Consider the following 22,276-nt stretch of genomic DNA (forward strand, 5'->3'; position numbering starts at 1 on the left):
AGGAGGCCCCGGGGACACGCTGGAGGGACTATGTCTCTCGGCTGGCCTGGGAGCGCCTGGGGATCCTTCCGGAAGAGCTGGATGAAGTGGCCGGGGAGAGGAAAGTCTGGGCTTACTTGCTCAAGCTGCTGACCCGCAACCCGACCCCGGAAGACAGCGGTAGAAGATGCATGAATGGATGGATGTTGTGTTGTATGTTAGTTTTAATGAGACCCTGCTTATTGGCGGTTTTACGTGGATCTCAATTCCCTGACTATTTTTATCCCCACGTGATTTTGTACCTGCCAGTTACATCAGTAAATTGAGCTTATTTATGGAATGTAGTTTCAAATGCAGTTCTCAAAGTTTTTTGGGGTAAGCTACTGCTTTAATATACATACGTTTTACCGTGATCCCTCGCTCATCCACAAAAATCCCTTTGTTAATACTGTACAGTTTATGTATAATGCAGTTTTGTTCGGGAAAGCGATATTTAGTAGATGTTTGCTCTTGTGCTTTGTCCACTCTAAAAATTACACAACGTTTGAGATGTAAAAAGACTTGTACATTTAAAAGCTGTTTTTATGTTTATATTGTATGGGTAATAACGTTTTGAATTGATTGAATTCATAGAAGAAAACTCACAAATAAATCAATATTGAGTTTTTGTCATTTGAAAATAACCTCCAAATCAAAGCTTTTTTTTTTTTCGTAAAGGCCGGCAACAGACTACAGTGACCAATCAAATTAGCCCGAAGAGTCTGAGTGTTATTTCGTGATAGAAAATCCCCTGGAGACTGTGAAATCGATTGTGCTAGCTTGTGAACTTTAGACATCCCCCCCGACTAATTTACCTGTGAAGCCCGCTGACATTCGGACCCCCGTTTGTTGTTGTGGCAACAACAAATGGCAAGCGGGAGGCCAAGGGACGAAAGAGGCGAAACAAGGGGGGGAGGCGAGCGCCAATGGTGGCGACGGACAAGAAGGACGAGCCGCCGGTATCTATGCAAGCCACGGGTTCTGCCCGTCCCCCACAAACCAAAATCACCAATGTGGTCTTGCCGAAACACGCGAAGGTACAAAAAGGGAGAAAAGGTGGCGTTGCTGTCCGTGGTGCTGAATGACGTCCCACTTTTTTTCTGCGAAAAAAGGCACCTGTTGCTGCACGGAAGTTTTTTCTCGCTGGTTTTTCAACCCTCCGAGAAACTATTAGAAAGACTCTCACCTGAATTGGATATTACTATTTTTATTTTTGTGTGGTATCTCAGCAAGCGGACGACGTGAGCTCGCTTGACATTTCGTTTGCTGCGACATGTTTAAGCTTCACGATTGTTACACTTTAACAACAACAAAAACACCTCTTTAAAAAAATAACAAGAAAACAAGTAAAACCCGACAAAAGGTCGACTCACCGTTTGTGACATGATGCAACATCTGGATGAGCGGCCGGCGAGCATTCCCTTCCCTTCTTTTGCTTTATTTTCGCTGCTTTCTTATTTAGTATTATCCTCTACTTCTTCTCTTTCCTTGAGATGCAACGCTCACAACATCGGAGCCGGCTGGTGTTACCAGGAAGGCTGCAGGGAGATGGATGCCAGCCGGTCCGTTTTTTTATATGTCTGCCGCTAACAAGGCAGGAAGGGGCGGGGTCATGTTGAGCGACGTGAGCGTTCTACAAACTCGGACTTGTTGAGGGTGCGGCCCAAAGTGCGGCAAAAGCCGCGGACACTTCATTTCGTATGCCCAAACTGTCCCATCTCTCACACATGTATATACGGTACTGTATGTAACCTACATAGTGCAGTGCATACATGGCTTGTGAGAGGAATTGTAATAATTGTTGCTAGAGTTGGTTTTGTTGTTGTTGCTGTTGTTGTTCTTCAAAGTGGAAAATATTTGAAATTGGCAAATTGATAGAGACCACTGAATTTGGTAGAACAAAGCTGAAGAAAAATTTCAAATTGCAAAATCGATAAAAGAGAAAAAGTTGAATTTGGAAGTGGCAACGGCCACTAAATGACTTGCAGAGAAAATAAGACAGCCAAGTGGACATCAAACAAGGCTGCTTGCGAGAATTGCAGCTAACGGGACGGGGCAGGGGCGCGGAGAGCAGGGGTGGCAATCAGGGGCCTCAGCCCCCCCCTTTTTTTTTTTTTTACAGCAATTGCGACTTATTTTGTAATTTATTTTCCACTTTCTGAAGGCAGAAATGTGACCCTTCTCTGCCAACCACACTTGTATAGAGGTTTGCATGGATGCGTGATGGGGAGTTGTATTTCATGATCCAAGTGGTAAATTTTGCATGTTGAGACAGAGGGAGGCAGAGAGGGCAGAATTGTTTTTGTATACTGGCCCTGTTCAAAAAAAAAAAAGGGGGGAAAAGGGGTACGCAAATGCTGAGGAAAGCCTGGCGCCTTACAAGATATGAATTTAGAAGGTGGAAGATCGATGCTTTATGTGTAATGGTTGTTTGGAGAGATTAGCATGATAGGATCAGATTTTATGGTAAAATAGATTCAACTGTGCAAAAGGAGGATGAACCAGTTATGTTAATTGTTTGTTATAGTATAGTTTGTAAGCGTTTTTTTTTTTTTTTTTTTAAACAAATCGCATTATGGTAGATAATGGATAAACGGCTTGAACATATTGACAGCAACTGAGAAGGGTTGCAGGGCTGGATGGAATTATATTATAAACAAAAATGTAGACGTGAGTGATATCCAACACTCAGAGATTAGATAAATTGATTATTCAGCTGAGAGTGGAGTAGTAGAAGAAAAGAGTAGTCAATGGGCTGACTTGAAAGCTGTACACATGGTAATTATGCAAGGAGGGCGGCAAGGACTCTGCAAATTTACAGATTCGTGGTCAGTAGCCCAGGGGCTTCTTATGTGGATGCCCACATGGCATGCCACAGGGTGGAAAATTCATTCGAAAGAAGTTTGGGTAAAACAGCCAGACGGTCCTCCCCGAGCAGCAGAAATTATAGCTCAAGGGCAAGATGCTACTGTGAGCGTCTTATATCCTAGAGTGGAAAAATGGATAAATGTACCGGTGCCAAAATGTTATACAAGAGAGAATTAATCATATGTTTGTAGTATGCACTATTTGTCGTAATACAGATGCCGTGGTGGTGTTTGCTGATTGGAAAACCATCATTGGAGAGGCGCCATAGCCGGACCAAGGAAGACTGAGGGCCCAAGAGGTGACAGTGTCTTCTGCTGGGTCACATGTATCCTTGTCCTTGGTGCCACGGTCCAACTTTGCTGCGCAATGACGGAGAGTGACAAATTGGAGCAGATCCAGCGGTTCCACATAAGATGGAAAAGCAGTACCCGGGACCGTACTCAAGGAAACTACACCTGTCCAGCTTACCACGCCTGCTACGTGGTAAACGTCACCAGCAATTATCAGATGTGGAAATGCAGAAAGTGCCTTGCAGGAAGGGACATCCCGGTGATGGAACAAGGATGCAACTTAACCGTCACTACAGTGGTACCCATGTGCCACTTCAACAGGATGACCAGGGACTGCAATGAGCACAACGGGACGAGGTGGACAATTACCGTAGAAGAAACCCAGTTTTTCTATGACAACACTGAAATTTCGGGACGGAACACATTTTTGTATGTAATATGGGTGATACCTGGGAAACCTAATGCTACAAGAACACACATAGCACCAATATTGGACACCTGTACACACATGGCACAAGCTAGGGTTAAGACCCGAGTGTACTGGGAAATAAAATTCCCCGATATACCTCACTGCACACGAAAACGTAGAGCTTGGTATGATACTTTCTTAGGAGGAACGGGAACACTGTATGGTGTGGCTAATGCTGCAGATAATGAAGTAACTAGAACAATGTTATTTAACACAGGGCAACATGCGTCAGAGGCTATACATCAGGTAGGGGTATGGCTTCCAAAAGCTATGGTAGGGCAATTGGAAAACACAAATGTTTGGAAAAAGGCATTTACATGGGAGTCAAAATTATGGAATGAAACGTATGATGCGTTAAATAATTTATCACATATAGGTAATTGGACAACCGGTGAATTGCAAATGATACATGCGGAAGCTCAAAAAGAGCGATTCCAGAGAATAATGACAACGAGAAATTATAACGAATGGAGACGGATTTGGAATATTAGTAGCAAATTTTGGTTACAGCTATACTCGGAGCGAACGAAGTGCAACAGTACGTATTGTACTGGGTATTGGACTCAGTACAATGTGTCTACTGTTATAACGATATGTAAGTATCAAGTATTACCAGTGATTACTGCTACAGGGTTTTGGTTTTTACATCTGGATGGAGAGTGGATGGATGTGGTAACAAATATGACTTATGAGATGAAAATGTGTGACGAAACAGACAGAGGAATGGCGTGTACATTACAACAGGGATACAGTAATCCATGTTTAACCGACTCAGAGGTTGTACTTTGTGATTGGACTAGGGAGCCACGAAGGGAGATGTTGTGGCAAATTGGACTACATGCTCTATGTGTGGCAACAATGCAAAATCATTCACAAGTACCATCGGTTCCTTTCGTTGGTTGCCTATATAATGTGCACCTATGGCATTGGGGAAACCAGACGTATCGTTTGACGAATTACTCTGTGTCTAATCGGCTGACACAAGTGCAATGGGATGTACTAAAGAATCCCTGGAACCTCTCACTGGAGCGTTTCAAATGCGCATTGGAACAGTCCACTGAAGTTCAGGAAATTATACAATCACATACGTCTAACATCTCCAAACTCATGGTGTCCACATTGGTAGCCAGCGGATGGGTACAACATGCTGCTAAAATAGTACAACAGTCCTCAGCCCATCACTGGTGGGACATCTTTTCAGGGATGTCGGTCACTGCTAGGAGGACTTTGGTGCCCCCTCTGATTCTGTTGGTTATTGTAATAGTATTGCTGTCAATATGTAACCTGCTAATGTGTATCTATGTAAGACGTATCCGAGCTGAGGTGGAGTGGGTGATTATGCAACACATGAGATGATTGTACACCTTGACATACGCAACGGACACTTTGGTGTCGAGATCTACACTGTTAAGTTGACGCCTCATCCCACTCATGTATACATTTATGTTAGATGGCAAGGATATTTAACACATCAATATATTCACCGAAACCTAACGTTGCAGGAAGTATGGTCCATGTTCCTTCATGATATTTTTGAACATATGGGAAATGAAATAGTGTTACCATCAACGTTTGACGGGTATATCAACTAATATGTGAAGCCTCAAGAGTGGAATGAGAGGAATTGTAATTAGTGATGCTTCCCATAGCCGTTGAAAACCCAAATATATTGTGCAACCATGGTTATATATGCTGTTTTTCACTAACTTGTTCTTGGTCAGGACATTTGACCGCTTTACTATCTTGCTACCATAACAAAGAAGAACATTGTCGTGGGAAGTTGACAGATATTATTGTACAAGATGTTTTTGAGCAAGATGTTTTTCAGAGCCTGAAGGACACACTTAAGTGTCAATATCAAATCGGGAAACAGGTGTTGCGCCGCCAGGGCGGACGGGTAGGCCACCCGCCCTTCCTCGCGTACGCAACTAAAAAATACAAAAGAGAGATGCAGAGTACAAACAAGTAGAGTCTGCTGCGGGTTACGTACGGACGCCCAGCCGGTTGACAAGCGGAGCTCTACTTGGGTGTTGGCTCTCCACCTTCTCGGCATAGGTAAGAGGCTCATATGATGATTTCACGCAATGTCAACTATTTGAGAACTTGCATTTGGTCAAAATAAATATGCCAGTTATTTGGGCTAAATAGCATTTGGGAATGTTGGTCTTTTGTTGAGTGTTGTCTTTGTCTCCTGAGCGCCGACCGGCACCGATCCTTTCAACAAAACAGCTTGCGAGCATCCACGTTGATATGCAGCGGGCACGCTTTCGTGTGTTGCATTCAAGGCACCGCGGAACTCATGAACACCAAGCACTTTTGATTCCACAAAGTTATTTCAACCATCACAGTTACGGAAAATTTACACTGTGCGTCAGCCAAATGAAAGAAAGAATCCTCGCAATTATATGTCGGGCCTCCTCATTTAAATATTTCATTTTTTGGATGATTTGTTTGCTGGAATGGTACGTTAGAAAATCAGAAGTAACTTTGATCATTGCTTTCCAGATTTGGGACTGAGATTGAAATTCGAGAGAATATTTCCAGCCTGGGGGCTGAAATTAATTGCAGATTAATTTGGTAATCAATTTGGCGAAATGTCCAATGTCCAAAAAACTAACATTACATTGCATTCCCAAGCCCACTTTGCCGGTCTTACCAAAGTTTAAAAGCATTAACCACGCTCAAAAGCCGAATTTGAAAGCCCGACTGTATTTTGAAAGCAAAGCTAAGTTTAAAAGACGACTTTTACCCAGTTTAATCTTGAAAAAAAAAAATCGTACGTGCGATTCTCGGCCTTGTGTAAGATATGACCGTTTTTCATTACGGACAGCAGGAGGTGCTGCATTTACCATTATCCCCCTCACTTTTCGATTCCAGAAAGCTATTTACATTATCCATGGCATGCGCTGCGTGACATCATGTAGAGCCCCTCCTCGGATAAGGGTTAAGCTGCTTGCGGGGTGAGCCTATAGGGAAATGTGTTAGTTCAGACAAAAGGAAGTCCCGCTCCCTTTTAGAGGCATTCCATATGTTTTGGAGATGGAAAAGTGCGCCATCTGGATTAAAGACTTTTGGAGGTCGCAAGAAAAATGCAGGCTCACCCATGTTGTGCCCTCACCATGGAAACAACCGGGACGGCAATTCGGCTCGCCCTCGAGACGCTTGCTGGCCGTCCCTTGCTTTGGTGGCGCTAACCGATGAGGCGGGCAGCCAATCGAAGCGCTTATCCCTGCTCTCACCTTATAGCTTGCTAACAAGGTTAATGTGGAACGTACCGACGGCGCAATAACAATTGCTTAATCGTGACCTTAAAATGGCTCCCTCTGGTGGGCGCGAAAGTGCATTAACCCTCTCCAGGCAGGCGTTGCAAATTTGCAATGAGTCCACTAGAATACACATTAATATTGAGGCTTTTTTTTTTTTAAAGTTTGAAAAAAAAAAAAAAACTTAATTTGAGCCTGAAAGGGTTAACTGATACGATTGCTGAGGTCACCAACCTTTTTGAAAGTGAGAGCTACTTATTTGGGTACTAACTAATACGAATGTCATAAGGGTAATGGGGCCGCAGCTAAGCTGCGGAAATTTCCATACAACCACCCTTTTAGGTCTTTTTTAATCGTGAGGGAGAGCAGTGCTTGACCAATCACACGAGTCCACTTGAAACAGTGTTATTGATTGGTCACCAATAGGTCCAACCTTAAGAACTAAAAATCAACCACAAAACACATGCAAATGTCCTTTAAAAACTAAAACTCCAACTAAAACAAAAAGCAGCTAAAACATACATGCACACCAGGGTTGCCTATCAAGAAACAAAGGGGCACAACAGCCATCCACGAGAAGGTGTGAAGCAAAAATGTGCAGGCCAGGAGAACTCACGCTCTTGTGGCAGAAGCTCCAGCCTCTGCCACTCGCGTATCCAGGCCCTTAATGCACCGCTGTCAGGCAAAGCTCTTCACCACTTGCACCTTAGGATCGATACAGTCTTTTGTCCGGGTAAACGTTCAGCCCAGGCAGCAAGTATCTACCCACAACCCCCTTACCCACTGTCTTTAAATAAAAAGGAGATTGTGACTGGTGCCTCTGGCCAGCATGCCAAGCTTGATTGGCTCGGTTGGAGTGCCTTCCCATTGTCAATTTTGAAGCAGCTGTTAGTCATCTAATCAAGGCACAACTCAAGCAATGACCAGAGGGCAACAGACTAAAAAAAAAAATACACTTAAGTCCACCACTTACACGAAGGGCACCAATTTATTTGAAGACACCGATCATGTTAATGATTTCACACAATAATTAAGAAACAGCTGCAATAAATACGTACTGAAAAGTGAAATGTTATGTACATGTAATATATGTATAAATGTTTGTAACATTTGTAGAAAATCACACTGTTCTATTACTTGTGATCTATTTGCGGAATAGGCTTGCGGGCTACTCATTTGATTCTAGCCGGTTACCTGGTGCCCGCGGGCACCACGTAACTAGTGGATCTGGTACAAAGATTTCAGGGATGTCATTCATACTGTAACAGTACTTTAAAAGCTGTACCGCGGGCAAGCGAAAGGCTTGCACTGCCAGACGTGCACTGCCAAATGTTTTTGTTGTGGGTCGTGGCAAATTATACATACATAAAAATGGATTATTACCGGTAACTCAAATAGGGGTGCATAGACCCACTTCTCACTCTTGATACCAGTGACGAGAGAACGAAGCATCACACCATGTGATTTTTTTTTCTAACCTCTATAGATGGTACATTGGTTTTAAAATGAAGGCTAGCACAACGGAAATGCATTCAATTTCCAACGCATTAAACCACAAGTGACATCGAGAGAAGCACCATCCCAAATAGTGTTTTCTCAGACTGTCTCTAACCAAATAAGTCAACAAATAAAGCAAAGTCCGTTAGAGCACAGGAACTATGACGTGTCAGTGACTACAAAAATCTCCAATCCAAGCTTAAACATTTTTGCAAGATAAAAGATGAAACACTTGGCGAATACTGTACAAGATTATGTTTTTAATAGCCCATGACCTGAGAACAGAAATTGACACGATTAAACATTCAACGTTTAAGTCAAGTTATCATCCAGAAGTAGAAGAATGATGTTCAACCATGGCACAAACTGCCTCTCCTCTAACACAACAAAAAAACAGCAGACACTAACGTGGTACACTCCTGCACTCCGCATTCAAAAGTGGGAACTTCAATCAAGTGAAATGGACCTGCGGCTTGTAGAGTGCGCCTACATCATTTCCTGAAAATGCAGCTATTTGGACACCATTTTTTTTTCAGCGCTGGACGATTTCGCAAATAATGCACTTGGGCTTGTTTTGGCCTATTCACGCTCTGGCTCAACTTTGGCCAAATCCAAACGCCACAGACTTAAGCGGAATAATGTCAAACATGAAATACAAACACAAACATAATCATATGCTAAACAACTGTAGTACAAGTTAAAAAAAAAAGAATAATACATTATTAAACCATTAAAAAAGGACAAACTTGAGATTTGGCAGTTGGATGTGTAAAGCGGTCCATGGAGAAACATTCACGACAGGGCAAGAGCCTGGACGTGATGCATGCAAAGAATTTCCATTTTGGGTCTGCGGTAGTGCCGCTATCGGATCCTGGTGAAAAGGTTGAGGACCGACACAGACTCCTGCAAGGAGGGGGAACACAAGCCTGTCATCGGTGAGCGCAACCATAGCAATTCATCCATGGCAAAGGTGGTGTAAACAATGGGAACACATTTTTTCAATTTCCAAATAGGGGAAAGGAAATCTGTGAAAATGAGGTATGAGGGAAACAAGCGTGAATGTTTTTAAGTTCGAATTGCTTCAAATGGTCGACAAACGTCAAAGAAATTGAACGGCAAAATATGGCAGAGTAAAATAAACAAACAAACAAAAAAAACAAAAAAATCCAAAAGGTAGTACCTTGGTGGATCTCATCTTGCTAAAGACGTTCCAGAAGCGGAGAGTTTCATCCCCAGCGCCTGTCACGATGGCCTCTCCGTCAGGGGACATGGCCTGCACACACATGCCCACAGGTGGATGATGCTCACCTTGTTTTTCTGCGACGGAAAGCAGCGTAAACACCCACCAGGTAAAGAACTCTGTAGGAGTGTCCCGTAAGTTTGGCCACTTGGGTGAGGGATGGGTACTTCCACACCAGGATTTGGTTCTGGGAATAACCATGGGTGCTGACCTGACAGGGCAAAGGCCGCATCTCTGGGTCACATGACACGACATCACATAAAAACGAGCTTTCCGTTTTCAAGGTCAGCCTTCTCAGAAATACAAAGGAGCAGTACTCCTTTTTCAGGACCTTTTTGCCAGCAATAGCGTGGCCCAGAGTGCTGTGGCTTTCATTTGATCGTGTTGGTAGGAAATGCTAGAAGAGACTTGACGGAGCGATAGTATTCAAAATATTTGTTCTAGATATTGGGCTCACACCAAATTCCATGCCAAAATTATAGCACACTCAAGGAAAATAACATAGAAAATAAAGGAAAGGGCCTTGACAACTAAGTTATTAATCATTCAAGTTGAATTGAATGCCAAAAGCGTCGCGGGCACGGACGCCAGTGTGAGCGCTCACCAGTTCGTTGGTGTGCTTGGACCAGGCCAGGTTGCAGACCTGAGAGCCAGTGTCGGTGCACTGCAGGGGCTGGCCCGTCAGCGTGTTCCAGAAGCGGATGCAGCGGTCGGCCGTGCCCCCCCCAGAGGCCAGCAGGCCGTGCTGGTGGGGGGACCAGGCGATGGCCTTCACCGCCGCCAAATGCTCCGTGTACTGCTGCACCGGGAGCACGCTCGAGTGGTTCCACACCAGCAACTGCCAAAACATTGCCGGACAGGAATGTGATTGGATCTCCTTCCGCTGGACAGGTTATAACGCGCTGCGCCACGCCGGCTGTCCTTCTTCACATGGGCTCAAATTTGTCTCCGGAAGTGCTTGCGGACTGTCACCACTCAACACGGCCTTCTTCCCAAATCACCTTTGCTTGCAAAAAAAAAAAAAAAAAAAAAAATTGCTATTGGTTGGCGTCTCCTCACGAAGATGGTGGTCTGTTATTGGTCGGCCTCACTTGTTTCACAATGGCGGACAGTAAAGCTTTGTTGGATTGTGAGTGGTTACAAAACCATATTTATAGCGCATTTTACTGCTTAATTCAAAGTTGAAAGGGTTAGCCAAGATTGCTACTGATGTTAAAGAGAGAAAAAGATGATTTATATGGAAACAATGCTGGAGATAACACTTATTAGGGAATATAAGCATAACAAGCGGCACTCAAAGGTAAATAAATCCTTTCTGTGTTTTTTATTTATGATGTTTTCTCATTGTATACATGTATATTATTTATACGTAACACTTACTATACTATTTTGGTACCAATTTTTAATATGTATGTACAATTTTGATGTTTTTACCTGGGGTTCTAAACGCATTAGCTATTAACATAGGTTTTTTTTTTTTTTTTTTAAATCATGATTACCTTGCTTGGAGAAATTACATAATTGGCATCCCCAAACATTTTTGGGGGTCATTTTCACCAGTAACAGGTCAGTTAATTTCACAACTAAATAATTTTTCATGTCCATTTTTTTTTCTATTTGAAGACCAAAATGCTCAGCTGCGACAGGAGAAATACAGGGCACAGACAGTTTGTCACCTTTGATGTTTACATTTGCACGCTGGCTTGTTAAGGTTAACGTTGACAACGGGAAAAGTGATATTGTGCATTATTTTATTACATCCATCCATTTTCTATGGCTGCTTCTTTAGCAAAAATCTGCTCTCGTCTCATGGAGTCAATCTTGTCTCATGAAATTATTATCTCACACCATCACTACTTTTCAGCGAAGACCATTATCTCCTCCAATCATCGATAGTCAGCCTCCTTGACTAGCCTCAAGGGAGGGGGGACTTTGTTCTACATCGAATCAAGTGTGTTGCTACCTTGTTATCGTTGCCACCAGATGCTAAGAGCTGATGGTCTGTGCTCCACTTGAGGCCACAAACCTCCTGCCGGTGGCCCTGGAGTCGGCGCTCTGACTGGAGAGGCGGGGCACGGATGTCCCGCTGCAAGATGACCCGATCGCGACTGCCGGATGATAGCTGGTCCGCGTTCCACGCCAGGGCACCTGGCAGGCAAGTGGTCACGTGCACACACTCAGTATTTGCATGAAAATGCCTCCTAGGTTGTGAAAACAAAACTAGCTTAAGAGCGCATAGGATTTAAGTGGATGTCGGGCGCACTCACCCACTCTGGCTGTGTGTCCCTCCAGGGCGGAGAGCTTCTTGCCGGCAGCGGCGTCCCAGATTTGAACGTAGCCTTTGTGAGTTCCCACGGCAACTAAATTACCCTGAAATGACAAAGCGGGCAAAAACAACATCAACCTCTAGCGGACGGACGGTTTAGTTTCAAATAACTCATCAATTTTGCTTACAAGGGGTGTCCTGATCCCATCCGTAATCAGCCTGAAAAATGCATGGCGTCATTAACGGTCTACATCCAAAATGGGCGATATTAGCTCTCATACAGACTCATGTTTGAGATTGCATTTTTGTAAGCCCAATGTTTGGAATAAATGCCTCCCATGCTCGCTGACTATTGTTTTCGGTTTGAATAGTATCATCCCATCAATTTCTTCTTACTAGTCATTCAATACTATTGGTTTAAGGCAGACACCAGTATGACTGCTTGATTCTTGTGTAGTCACCCATACCGATACCAGTACAGTGGTCTGAAAAAGTATCTGAACATTTTGAAATTTCAAAATGAAGTTGTGTGTGAAATTGAAGTGTGATTTGATCTTAGTTAAAATCATACAGATGAAACAACAGTGTCTGCTTTAACCAAAAAAAAACAAAAAACAAAACAAAGAGCAATTGAAACCAATTTTTACCAAACAATTTAAGTCAGGTGTGTGCTCAATCACTGATGAGTGGCTTAAAGCTGCCCTGTCCACTATAAAACACACACCTGGTAAGAATTGTCTTGATGAGAAGCATTGTCTGATGTGCACCATGGTTCGCTCAAAGGAGCTGTCTGAAGACCTGCGATCAGGAATTGTTGGTTTGTATAAAGCCGGCAAAGAATACAAAACCATCTCTAAAAGTCTGGATGTTCATCAATTGACAGTCAGAGAAGTTGTCTACAAATGGAGAGAGTTTGTCACTGTTGCTTCTCTCCCAAGGAGTGGCTGTCCACCAAAGATAACGCCAAGAGTTCCCCCCCTTCTGTCATTGTTTGCATGCTATCCTCATTAATAGATGAAAACCTATAAATGTTTGGGTGGTTTTAGTTAAAGCAGAAACTGTTGTTTCATCTGTGTCATTTTGACAAAGATCAGATCACATTTGATGGTGATCTTATGCAGAAATGTGAGGAATTCCAAAAGGCTCAGATACTTTTATATATCACTGTTACACACTACTTTTGATGAACGCGATTTCCAGTAAAACAAAACTAACTAAAAAAAATAAAATAAAAATACAAACTGAGCATTTCGGCACTTCCACCGCCAGCTTAGTTCAAATGGATCTATGGACATCCCGAGCTATCAATGGCAGCAATCCAAACCTGTATTTGCCAGCATTAAAAGGGTAAGAAATGAGCACTTTTCTCTTCGTGCCATTTCGACTTCCAGCTCGTAAACGGGCCACAAGCGATACTGCTGTTGAGTACTGTTGTGAGTACCCAATACTGATACCCTGAAGTAAGGCTGGCATCGCTGTTAATAGCACGTATATGTACATACTTGTAACATTTAATACTGGATCATAAATAAAAGTATGCGTCATGGCTACTGATGTATCGGTATCGTGTGTCAGAAGTGGAAAAAGGTCAATACTCAACACAGAATGTGAATAAAGTATGAGTGAGAAAGAAAACGCACCCTTTCCGACCAGCCCACCGAGGTGACGGAGTCTCCTTCCACGGAAAGGTCGCACAGACGTGTCACCTGAGAAGACAAAACACTCCGAGCTCACCGGTTTCATGTCTGGCTCATTTGCCGGAAAATTGCCTTACTTGTGATGTCCGCATAAAATCAAACCATAGCCTGTTCAAATCTCAAATTTCCCCTTAAGTGACTTGACACTGGAGTTGTCACAATTCATCAATCAAATGAATCGACAACTATTTAGATCAGTTATCCTTTAGAGCTAACTTAAAATTTCCCCAAATTTCAGGTTTTAGCCTCTCAGGGTGATTTCTCAAGTCTTTCGTGAAAGCACACTGATTATTTTTTTGTGTGTTTCAATCATGCCCGTTGGTGCTTCATGATCCTTTCCCTTGAAGTGCTTTCCAACCATCCTGTGGCACATTTATGCAATTGCAAACTACACAACACGAGTGTAAATACAACGGGGAACCGCTTTTGCAGTTTCGCGTGGCACATCCACACATGCACGCACCACTAACCTGGCTGGTGCAGGCACTCCAGAGGTACACACACGTGCCCAGTCCCACACTGAGCACGTTGAGCGAGGACCAGTCCACTAGGTTGAGGTAGAAGTCATCCTGAAGTTCTGGAGCGTCAAGAACTTTGAAAGGTATTTTTGATATCTTGCGCATGGGCTTTCGTGGTGACCGTAGCAGTTTCTGGCTGCAAAGCACAACAGCTTGTATTGCCCAGTGTGATCCAAACCCAGCTGAGTTTGAAGCTAACAGTGAAAAAACAAATATAACCAAAACACCTGGCGGGGGAATTACCTGTTGCTACTGACGGGTGATAGAGAATAAGGAGAGACTGCGTTTCCATCTTCTTCAAGAGACCTCTTAGTATTCAAAGAATACTACAAGACAAAAAAACAAAAAGCTGATTTCAAAAACGCTGAAAAAAGAGCATTTGGACGAAAGGGACGAGATGAGAGTTTACTTTAAAAAGGCTCCTCCTGGTGGGAGTGGAGGGCTGGAGACGGCGGTCTTCGGACTGGGGGTCTTGCACTTTGTCAATGCCGGCTCCCAGCAGCTCGTTCTTCAGCAGCGCTGAGTAAGCCAAGCCGTCTGCTGAGGTCAGGTTAGCACATACCCGGATCAAATTCAGTGGTTTCAAAGCCTTCCCGCTCTTCGCAAATGACGGACAAGTCACTCGACCGGCATAACATACAAGAGCGAGTCACGCCATGACGTTCGACCAAACCGACAGACCAAATCGACAAAAACATACAGTGCATATTCATCCACAGCTAATACCGGCCAATTGTGGATGTAGATGTGTGGTTTTGACGGATATCACCACAGATATTTGGCAGATAAATTGTCAGTCGACCCCTAATTGGAAAATAGGCCAAGATGTGGCTCAGGGTTTTCCGCTAGTAAAATGCAAAAGTTGTATTTTGATTGAGTGGCAAGCTAATCAGTCCACTTTGATGGAGAATGACAAAAATGGCATCATATTTAGCATGGGGACGCTATCATTCTGAGCAGTTGGGACGTATCAAAGTGGCGTCCAAACAACTAATGGATGATCACAAGTAAAGAAGGACTACTTTGACCATCACTTAAAGTGACAACTAGTAAGATTAATACCGTTTGTTAAAAATTAATAAATTATACATTTAAAAGACTTGCAAATAAATTTGTTAACGACCAACAGTATGCTTTAAATAAAATCGCAGGTCTAGTTATCATTTAATTATAATACATTGGGGGTGGCACTCCTCCAGGGGTCACCATGTCTGTTATAGCTACAGACAGCGGGAAGTGCTGCATTCACCGTAATGTCGCTCGAGGTCCCACTGTCGCATGTGAAAAATTACACATACTCCTTTTAAAGGGACACTGTGTAAGATTTAGACAGTTTTGGAGAAGTGCCACCCTCCCATGTAATATAATTTAATGACAACTAGACCTACAATTATATTTAAATCATACTGTTGGTCGTTAACACATTTATTTGAAAGTTTTTTAAATTTATAATCATTTAATTTATTCATTTTTAATGAAAAATGGTCTAAATCTTACACACCTCCAAAGGTTGAAGATAGAAAAATAGCTGTACCTTTGTTGCTGTCTGCAGTGCCATCCTTGGTTTTCCTGTTTTGATTGTGCGACTTTTCAATTTCCTACGCGGCAACAACAAAAACACAATAGCTCCATCAAGCAAGGCCTCACGCTTGATTTGGCCACCACTTGAAGGAATCTCTCTGACAATTATGCCACTTGACAGTCCCCCCACCCACCACCACCCAACTCACATTGATGCGGTGGAAGTTGACGCTCCAGTTGGCGCCGGCCCGCGAAGGAATGAAACGATCGCCGTGCTTGCTCGGGGAAGAGAGCGGGGAGCTGACGGGCGAAAGAGCTCGCAGCGCACATGCCACTTTCTACAGGGGAGTGGAGGAGAGGCATTCCCAAATGTCAGATGGCTCTCCCTTGGTTTCCAGCCATTTGCTGCTGAAGCAACTTGGGCTGGCGCTCCCAAAATTAATCCAAGTCAGTGTCGCTGGCGTACTTACCACCGGGCTGGCATTGAAATTGTGGATGTTGATTTGCCTCAAAAGCCTGGACTCGTAGTCCTGATCCATAACGGCTGCAAACACAAGAGCGATACAAATGACGTTCAACCAAACCTACAAGCTCCTCTCCGAGTCGGACTTTGTCATTGGTGGTTCCTAAGGCATGGGCATGGGCCAAGATGTTCACGTAGCTTAGCAGAAGAGTACCTTCGCCGACACATATGTCATTGACCGATAAAGGAATTGTCCAACTTGATCCTAAATGAGGTGCACTTCATTTACACCATATGTTGCCTGCCTCAAGAGCTTTACCAAGTCACCATATTTACTTTTTAGAAACGCATTCGGAGTGCACCAACAGCTGCCGACGCGAAGCCACATCAAACTCTGGAAAGGTTTTCATTTTCAATTTCAAATCATTGCTAGGATGCCTCACTGAACAGTCAGGGCGCGTCTTCGCTCGCACTAAACATTGAAATCCATGCTATGCTACCAAAACCAAGGCTTCTCCAATCGAGAGTCCACATTTGTAAACGTTAATGTGGCAAGGTATCAACAAACAGGGCTCAATGGTTTTCGTGGATCGTGTTGTGGAATTTTCTGGATTTAGATACATGAAATACACAAGTCCATGGTCAACAACAAATGGTCTGTTGGCTTCCTTGAAATGGAAAAAAGTCTAACAGAGCGGAAACATAATGAGAGTGAGATTGGTATGCATAAGAGTCACTACCACAGAATGAGGGCAAAGCTAAAACGAAGAGGTCCCTCCGTGCTGAGCCCACTTCGCTGTCAAGGTCCTCACAATATGAAGAAAAGTGTCATGCTGATGCTTACTAAATACTTATTTTCCAGAACAACTGATTTCTTAACAGTATCCCCAAAATGCTGATTAGCCAGCTAAAAAAGGTGCACAAACACAATACTCCATGGCGCGTTTGAGTCGGGGGGGGGGGGGGCTGACACCGGCTTTCTTTCCGGCGGTCAAATCAGTACTCGATCCATGCTCTAGTGTAGTGGTTATCCACCACTATCCAAGTCTACTTTATTTGTCCAAAGAGTATTTATTCATTATGAATACAGATGTATTAATAAATGGATGCCAATGGCACACAGTAAAAGAGACCAATTAAATAGATGTCCATTAATGACAGGAGGTACAACAAACCTGTGAGTTGCCAATAAAAAAAGAATGAGTATGGGCTTTCTGCGACTGAGATACAGTATATATCTTTAATAAAATAGACCCATTTTTCACATTACCCCTTGTGCAAAATTTGGACCATGTTTGGCTCATTTTCTTCCACGTCATTATGGCAAAGGGGTGGCACACTCCTGCTACTGCGATTATTCATGCCATGTTGTCACCATAGGGGTGAAATTTCGGCTCCCTGGTGTCTTCTTTCAACACTGTGCCGTTGATGTAAAGATCAATACAGCGCAAAGATTAAACACATTGGAGCGATATCAGAATTAATTCAGTCTTTATACGTTTTGTGCTAACATATTGCATTCTTGTGTTCATGTACAGCAAAATGGCGGCGGGCACGGGTGCAGCGGCTCTTAGCTCTCCAGTTTGGTGGTTTTTTTTGTTTGTTTTGTTTTTAAATGTTGGATATTAGAATTTTGTTACACCCTCACAACCTACAGTCGCCATAACCTAATCGACCTTGGACTACGGCTCAACTTGCCGATTACCGCTAAATTTAATCTTCTTTGCCCGGTTCGAGACAGACAGGCCCCCAGCAGCCAAATCATCACCATCACAACCTCCACCTTCCACCACAGGCACACTAATACTAGTGCAAAAACTGTTGCACCTGGGCCTATTCACCCCATCTGCATCTGGATAATGGACTTTCATACAGATCGACCACAATCTGTCAAGTTTGACCCACAACTCTCTTTCGTCATTACACTCAGTACTGGCTCTCCACAGGGCTTCGTACTGAGCCCCCTTCTCTTCACATTATACACTTACGACTGTCCTCCAACCCATCCCTCTAAATCCATCATCAAGTTTGCGATTAACACCACCGTAGTTGGGCTCATTCCAGGGGAGGATGAGTTTTGAGGTGAATGGACTGGATGGATTTCAGTGAACAACCTTCCATGAACACTGCAAAAACAAAAGGTCATCCTGGACTTCAGGAAAGGTAGGGCAGACCTCAACCTGCTGCTCATCGATAGTTTACAGATTGCACAGCTCAAATAATGTACAGCGTGCCCCTGGTTTACAAGATTATTCCATTCCGTGGTTGGGATTGTAACATGAATTCACCGTATGACGGGCAATCCAAACCTATGTTAGTTAGCTAATGCGTGTAAAATCCCAGGTAAAAACATCAAAACCGTATACACATATTAAAAATCTGTATCAAAATAGTATACTAAGTGCTAAATATATATAACATACATGTATAAAATTAAACAAACAAAAAATATATAAAGGATTTATATATCCCGGGGGTCCACTGTATATGACTTTATTAGTATCAAGTTAACAGCTGCAAATAAAGAAAAAGCTAATTAGGCACCATTTTCATGCAGTGTGTGGTAGCTTCTTTAGTTCATCATCCTGCTTGTTATTCATCATCTTTTCAATGATAGGAGGGGGAGTGCAACCACATTTCAATAAACTACCCTCTCCTTGGTCTGAGCGCAAACAAATGGGCTGAAGACCAGGAATTCAAGGAACCCCCGCGACCAGGAACACAGACTTGATGGACTTTTTGGTGTGAAAGGGGCTAATGGGGACAGTGTGGAAAGAGTCTACTCCATCCGTTTTGCGGGGTGCAGATTTCAGATTACCTCTCCTGGGCCGCAAACACCTCAGCGGCCGTGAAGAAGACCCAGCGACTCCACTTCCTGAGAGTCCTCAGAAGGAACAACCAGGAGGGGAAGCTGCTGGTGTCAGCTGGTGGTGGTGTTCGCAAAAGTCACATGAAAAAATGAGTTTTGGAAGCTATTACCTAAACATGAAAAACTGTTATCAAAAGAATTATTGACAAAATATGAATGTTTCACGGCTGGAAATAGGACCCCTTTAGTAAAGGTTAGGAAAGGCTGAGTTTGATAACTTAATCACATATCCCATATTATTATCCTATGTTATTGATCTCTGTTTTACTTCGTGAGCGAATAATTACTATTTGCAGTAAAAATCATTATTGAGCCACCAAATGCTGTGCAACTAACAAAAATACATTTTAGTCCTCGTAGGTTGGAATGGGTAATTGTGATTTCTTCCCATGTTGGAAAGAACCCACCGTAACAACCACGTTCGTTTTTCGAAGCATTGGGCTGCAATTACATATTTGCTAATTGCGATTACACTAAAAGTACCTTCCAGATGCTCACATCGTTAATGGCAGTGTGTGGGAAAAAGGGGGAGGGGTGTAGATGGGGATGGGTTTCCCCACCAAAAAAAAAAACAAAAAAAAAAACAGTTCCGTCACATAAACTATCTCCTTTGACCACAAGCACGCAAAAGACGTCGTGGAGCGGTTCGGGAACCATTTGACATTTGAATTGCCACTACAGATGTCAACTCAAATGTGCCTTAACAATGACAATGTTATAAGAATGTTTGAAAGCTAGCCATGCTAGCTGACACATGCTAAACTGCCTACTAATTTGACCGGCAAGATTATTTGTCATACACATCAAAACCTAAATTTACACTCACCGCTCCCGAAGAAAACACTTCCGATCCCACGCCCGGAACGATTCCCACTTAATGGTGCCAACTTTAATGCGGACACTTTGTGTGCTTCCTGGAATCGATTATGGTTTTAGAGAAAGGAACAGGGTTCATTTTTTTTCGCTAAGAGCCGAAGTCACTGCGCAAAGGCTCACGGGAAAACATGACGTCGATGATTTTGAATCACACTTTTTTATGTCAAGGAAACGCCTCTAAACGCGTCCTCACTATTTCTACAGTTTCACCCAATGTTTTCTATATTTTAGGTCAGAACATTATGAAAAATAATGCGCATTGTAAGGGACATTACATTGCGTCATTTTGAATCGCCTCGACATCAAAGAAATGACCAGGATTACCAAACCCTTGATCAATGTTTGCCATGTCAATTTTAGACGATACAATAACTGCATTTGGTACTTTTTTTTTTCTCAAATTCAGCTTTCCAAAGTCGTGTTATTCATTTTTTGAGAAAAAAAGTTTTAGTAAGCTGACAAAAAATATAAATAAAATAAATATTTTTAACCTTCTAGGACTTGGCGTCCCCATGTGTGGACTTCTCTTTTTCAGTCGTAGATATATTTTGCTCTACAAGGGCCTGGTATCCACTTAGAATGACATTGTGCTCACATCTAGTGGTGGAAGGGGTGTAATACACATTACATCAAGATGACTTTAAATATAGTCGAAAATTTAGTCTGTCACTGCCGATACGGTACAAACCTTGACCTGGTAAAAAATTGAATAAAATATTATGGCTGATTCTTTCTCGGGTATGTTTATAAGTGTTCATGACTGAAGTCAAATTTGAGAAAAGTTAGAAACCACAATGATTTACCATGCTGTTGTACATGATGTACACGTATGTGGACAGGAGGACTTAGTTTTGATAGTTCTGATAAGTCCACAAATGTGGATGAAGAAGTTTCATTCTAAAATTGTTTTTTGGGGTGTTTTTGGTAGAAAAAAAGTTTGCGACAATGCAAGGAGATTTGACATGTTTTATAAATACGTTTGGATTGAGAATTGTTTTTTTTTTTTGTCTTCAGAGTGTTGTTCTGCATCACAAGCTTTGGAGTTCGAAGGATTAATTTGCGGAAACAAATAAAAAAACTGTTTGTCAGACATAGACGGCCCTGTGGTGAATACTGAATATCAGGCCCAATGACCGGAGCCAAGCAGTCGTAATGAGGACAGTCATGGGTGTGAGGACCCCGTTCCACAGCCCTCTCAGCCTATCACAGGACATAAACGTCTCAGAGATTAATTTCAAGGATATCATTCAGATCATGACAATGCCAGATCACACTCTCCCAGGCCTCAATCTCGGGCAGAGCAGGATAAGTATGTCTTAACCAACATCCCAGAATAGTCAACACCAGGACAAGGCCATTAATGTAAGTCCAAGAAAAGGTGTGGAGTGCAATGAAGGGCATCTCCACTAACCTCAAATCATGCCCAATATGAGCATGAGGAGGAAAACTGTAGATGATAGTGTTGGACCCCACTGCACTACATGGAACAGTATATTGATAAAGATTTGATTAGGTGAACTGATCGCTCTGATGCTGTTGCTGGTTTGAAATAGAAGTACGGACCCACTCAACACATCAACTGATAAAATGTATGTCTTTTGCTGCTTGTATTCTGATGTGTGTCCCATATCCTGCAGTCAAGATGTACTGGACTAGAACCTTGAGATGTTATGCTATTACTGAAAGGTTTACACATAACAGATTATTGAGACTGAAAAAATCATTCAAAATGGTAATTGATTATGATGTTCTTGAAAGAATGATCAATTTTGGAACGTAAGGCCTTCTGAACTGCCTTCTGAAAGGTCGCAAGTCTCAGGCACGGCTACAATGTGTTTCAATTGATGAGCATATGATTCCAATCATGGGAGCATGTCTGTGACAATATGTAACATTGAAACCAAACCCAGTTGGCATAATACACTTTGGTTTTGCAAAAGCCATATTGCTCACAGGGGCACAGTTGATGTTTGTCATTTTTGCACTTTTGCACTTAGGTAAATAGGCTACTGCTGTGTTCAGGCACCAACTATAGAGTTTTGCAAATCATTTACCATTATCCCTCATTATCCCTCGTTTATTGTGGGGGTTACGTTCCAAAAATAACACACGCAAAGTGAAATCAGTGAAGAATAATAGTAATACAAGGTTGGAAACATTGTCACTCGCGTATTTCACAGTCCCAGCTGTGCCTCTTGTCCTGACTCCGCTCTGCTTTAGCGTCTGTCTCTACTGAAGGCGCAGGAGTCTTTCTCAGAGAGAAGAACATTGTTATGGGTAGTTGTTGACGCTCTTTTTTTCTGAGCAAGAAGATTTTTATAAACAGATATGCCCAGACATCGAATTAAAGTGAACCCTCTTATAACAATACACTTGAAATTTCAATTTATTACAAAAGAAATCTAGGTGAAAGTCAGATTT

At 42.7% G+C, this 22,276-nt stretch overlaps 1 protein-coding gene and 1 pseudogene across 2 annotated transcripts; one reads left to right on the top strand and one right to left on the bottom strand.

The window, feature by feature from the left end:
• The first annotated feature begins 734 nt into the window (after nucleotides 1-734).
• Nucleotides 735-5,795, top strand: LOC148415286 (uncharacterized; annotated as a pseudogene).
• Nucleotides 5,796-8,645: 2,850 nt separating this feature from the next.
• Nucleotides 8,646-19,963, bottom strand: LOC148415287 (fizzy-related protein homolog). 2 transcript variants are annotated; one of them, XM_088430024.1, is made up of 14 exons: nucleotides 19,806-19,963; nucleotides 16,118-16,191; nucleotides 15,857-15,985; nucleotides 15,661-15,724; nucleotides 14,536-14,663; nucleotides 14,370-14,452; nucleotides 14,079-14,262; nucleotides 13,552-13,617; nucleotides 11,913-12,015; nucleotides 11,609-11,793; nucleotides 10,250-10,483; nucleotides 9,752-9,856; nucleotides 9,586-9,678; nucleotides 8,646-9,308 (listed from the first exon to the last, which is right to left on the bottom strand). In XM_088430024.1, the coding sequence occupies exons 2-14, from the start codon at nucleotides 16,184-16,186 to the stop codon at nucleotides 9,267-9,269; spliced, it is 1,485 nt and encodes a 494-aa protein (XP_088286150.1). In that variant the 5' UTR covers nucleotides 16,187-16,191; nucleotides 19,806-19,963; the 3' UTR covers nucleotides 8,646-9,266. The 2 variants fall into 2 exon arrangements, with proteins under 2 accessions (XP_088286150.1, XP_088286149.1); XM_088430023.1 differs by having other exon boundaries at nucleotides 14,536-14,666.
• Nucleotides 19,964-22,276: the final 2,313 nt, after the last annotated feature.

The sequence above is a fragment of the Hippichthys cyanospilos genome, chromosome 12, assembly GCF_059441005.1.
Source record: "Hippichthys cyanospilos isolate Australia breed blue-spotted pipefish chromosome 12, RoL_Hcya_1.0, whole genome shotgun sequence".
Classification (NCBI taxonomy): Eukaryota; Metazoa; Chordata; class Actinopteri; order Syngnathiformes; family Syngnathidae; genus Hippichthys; species Hippichthys cyanospilos.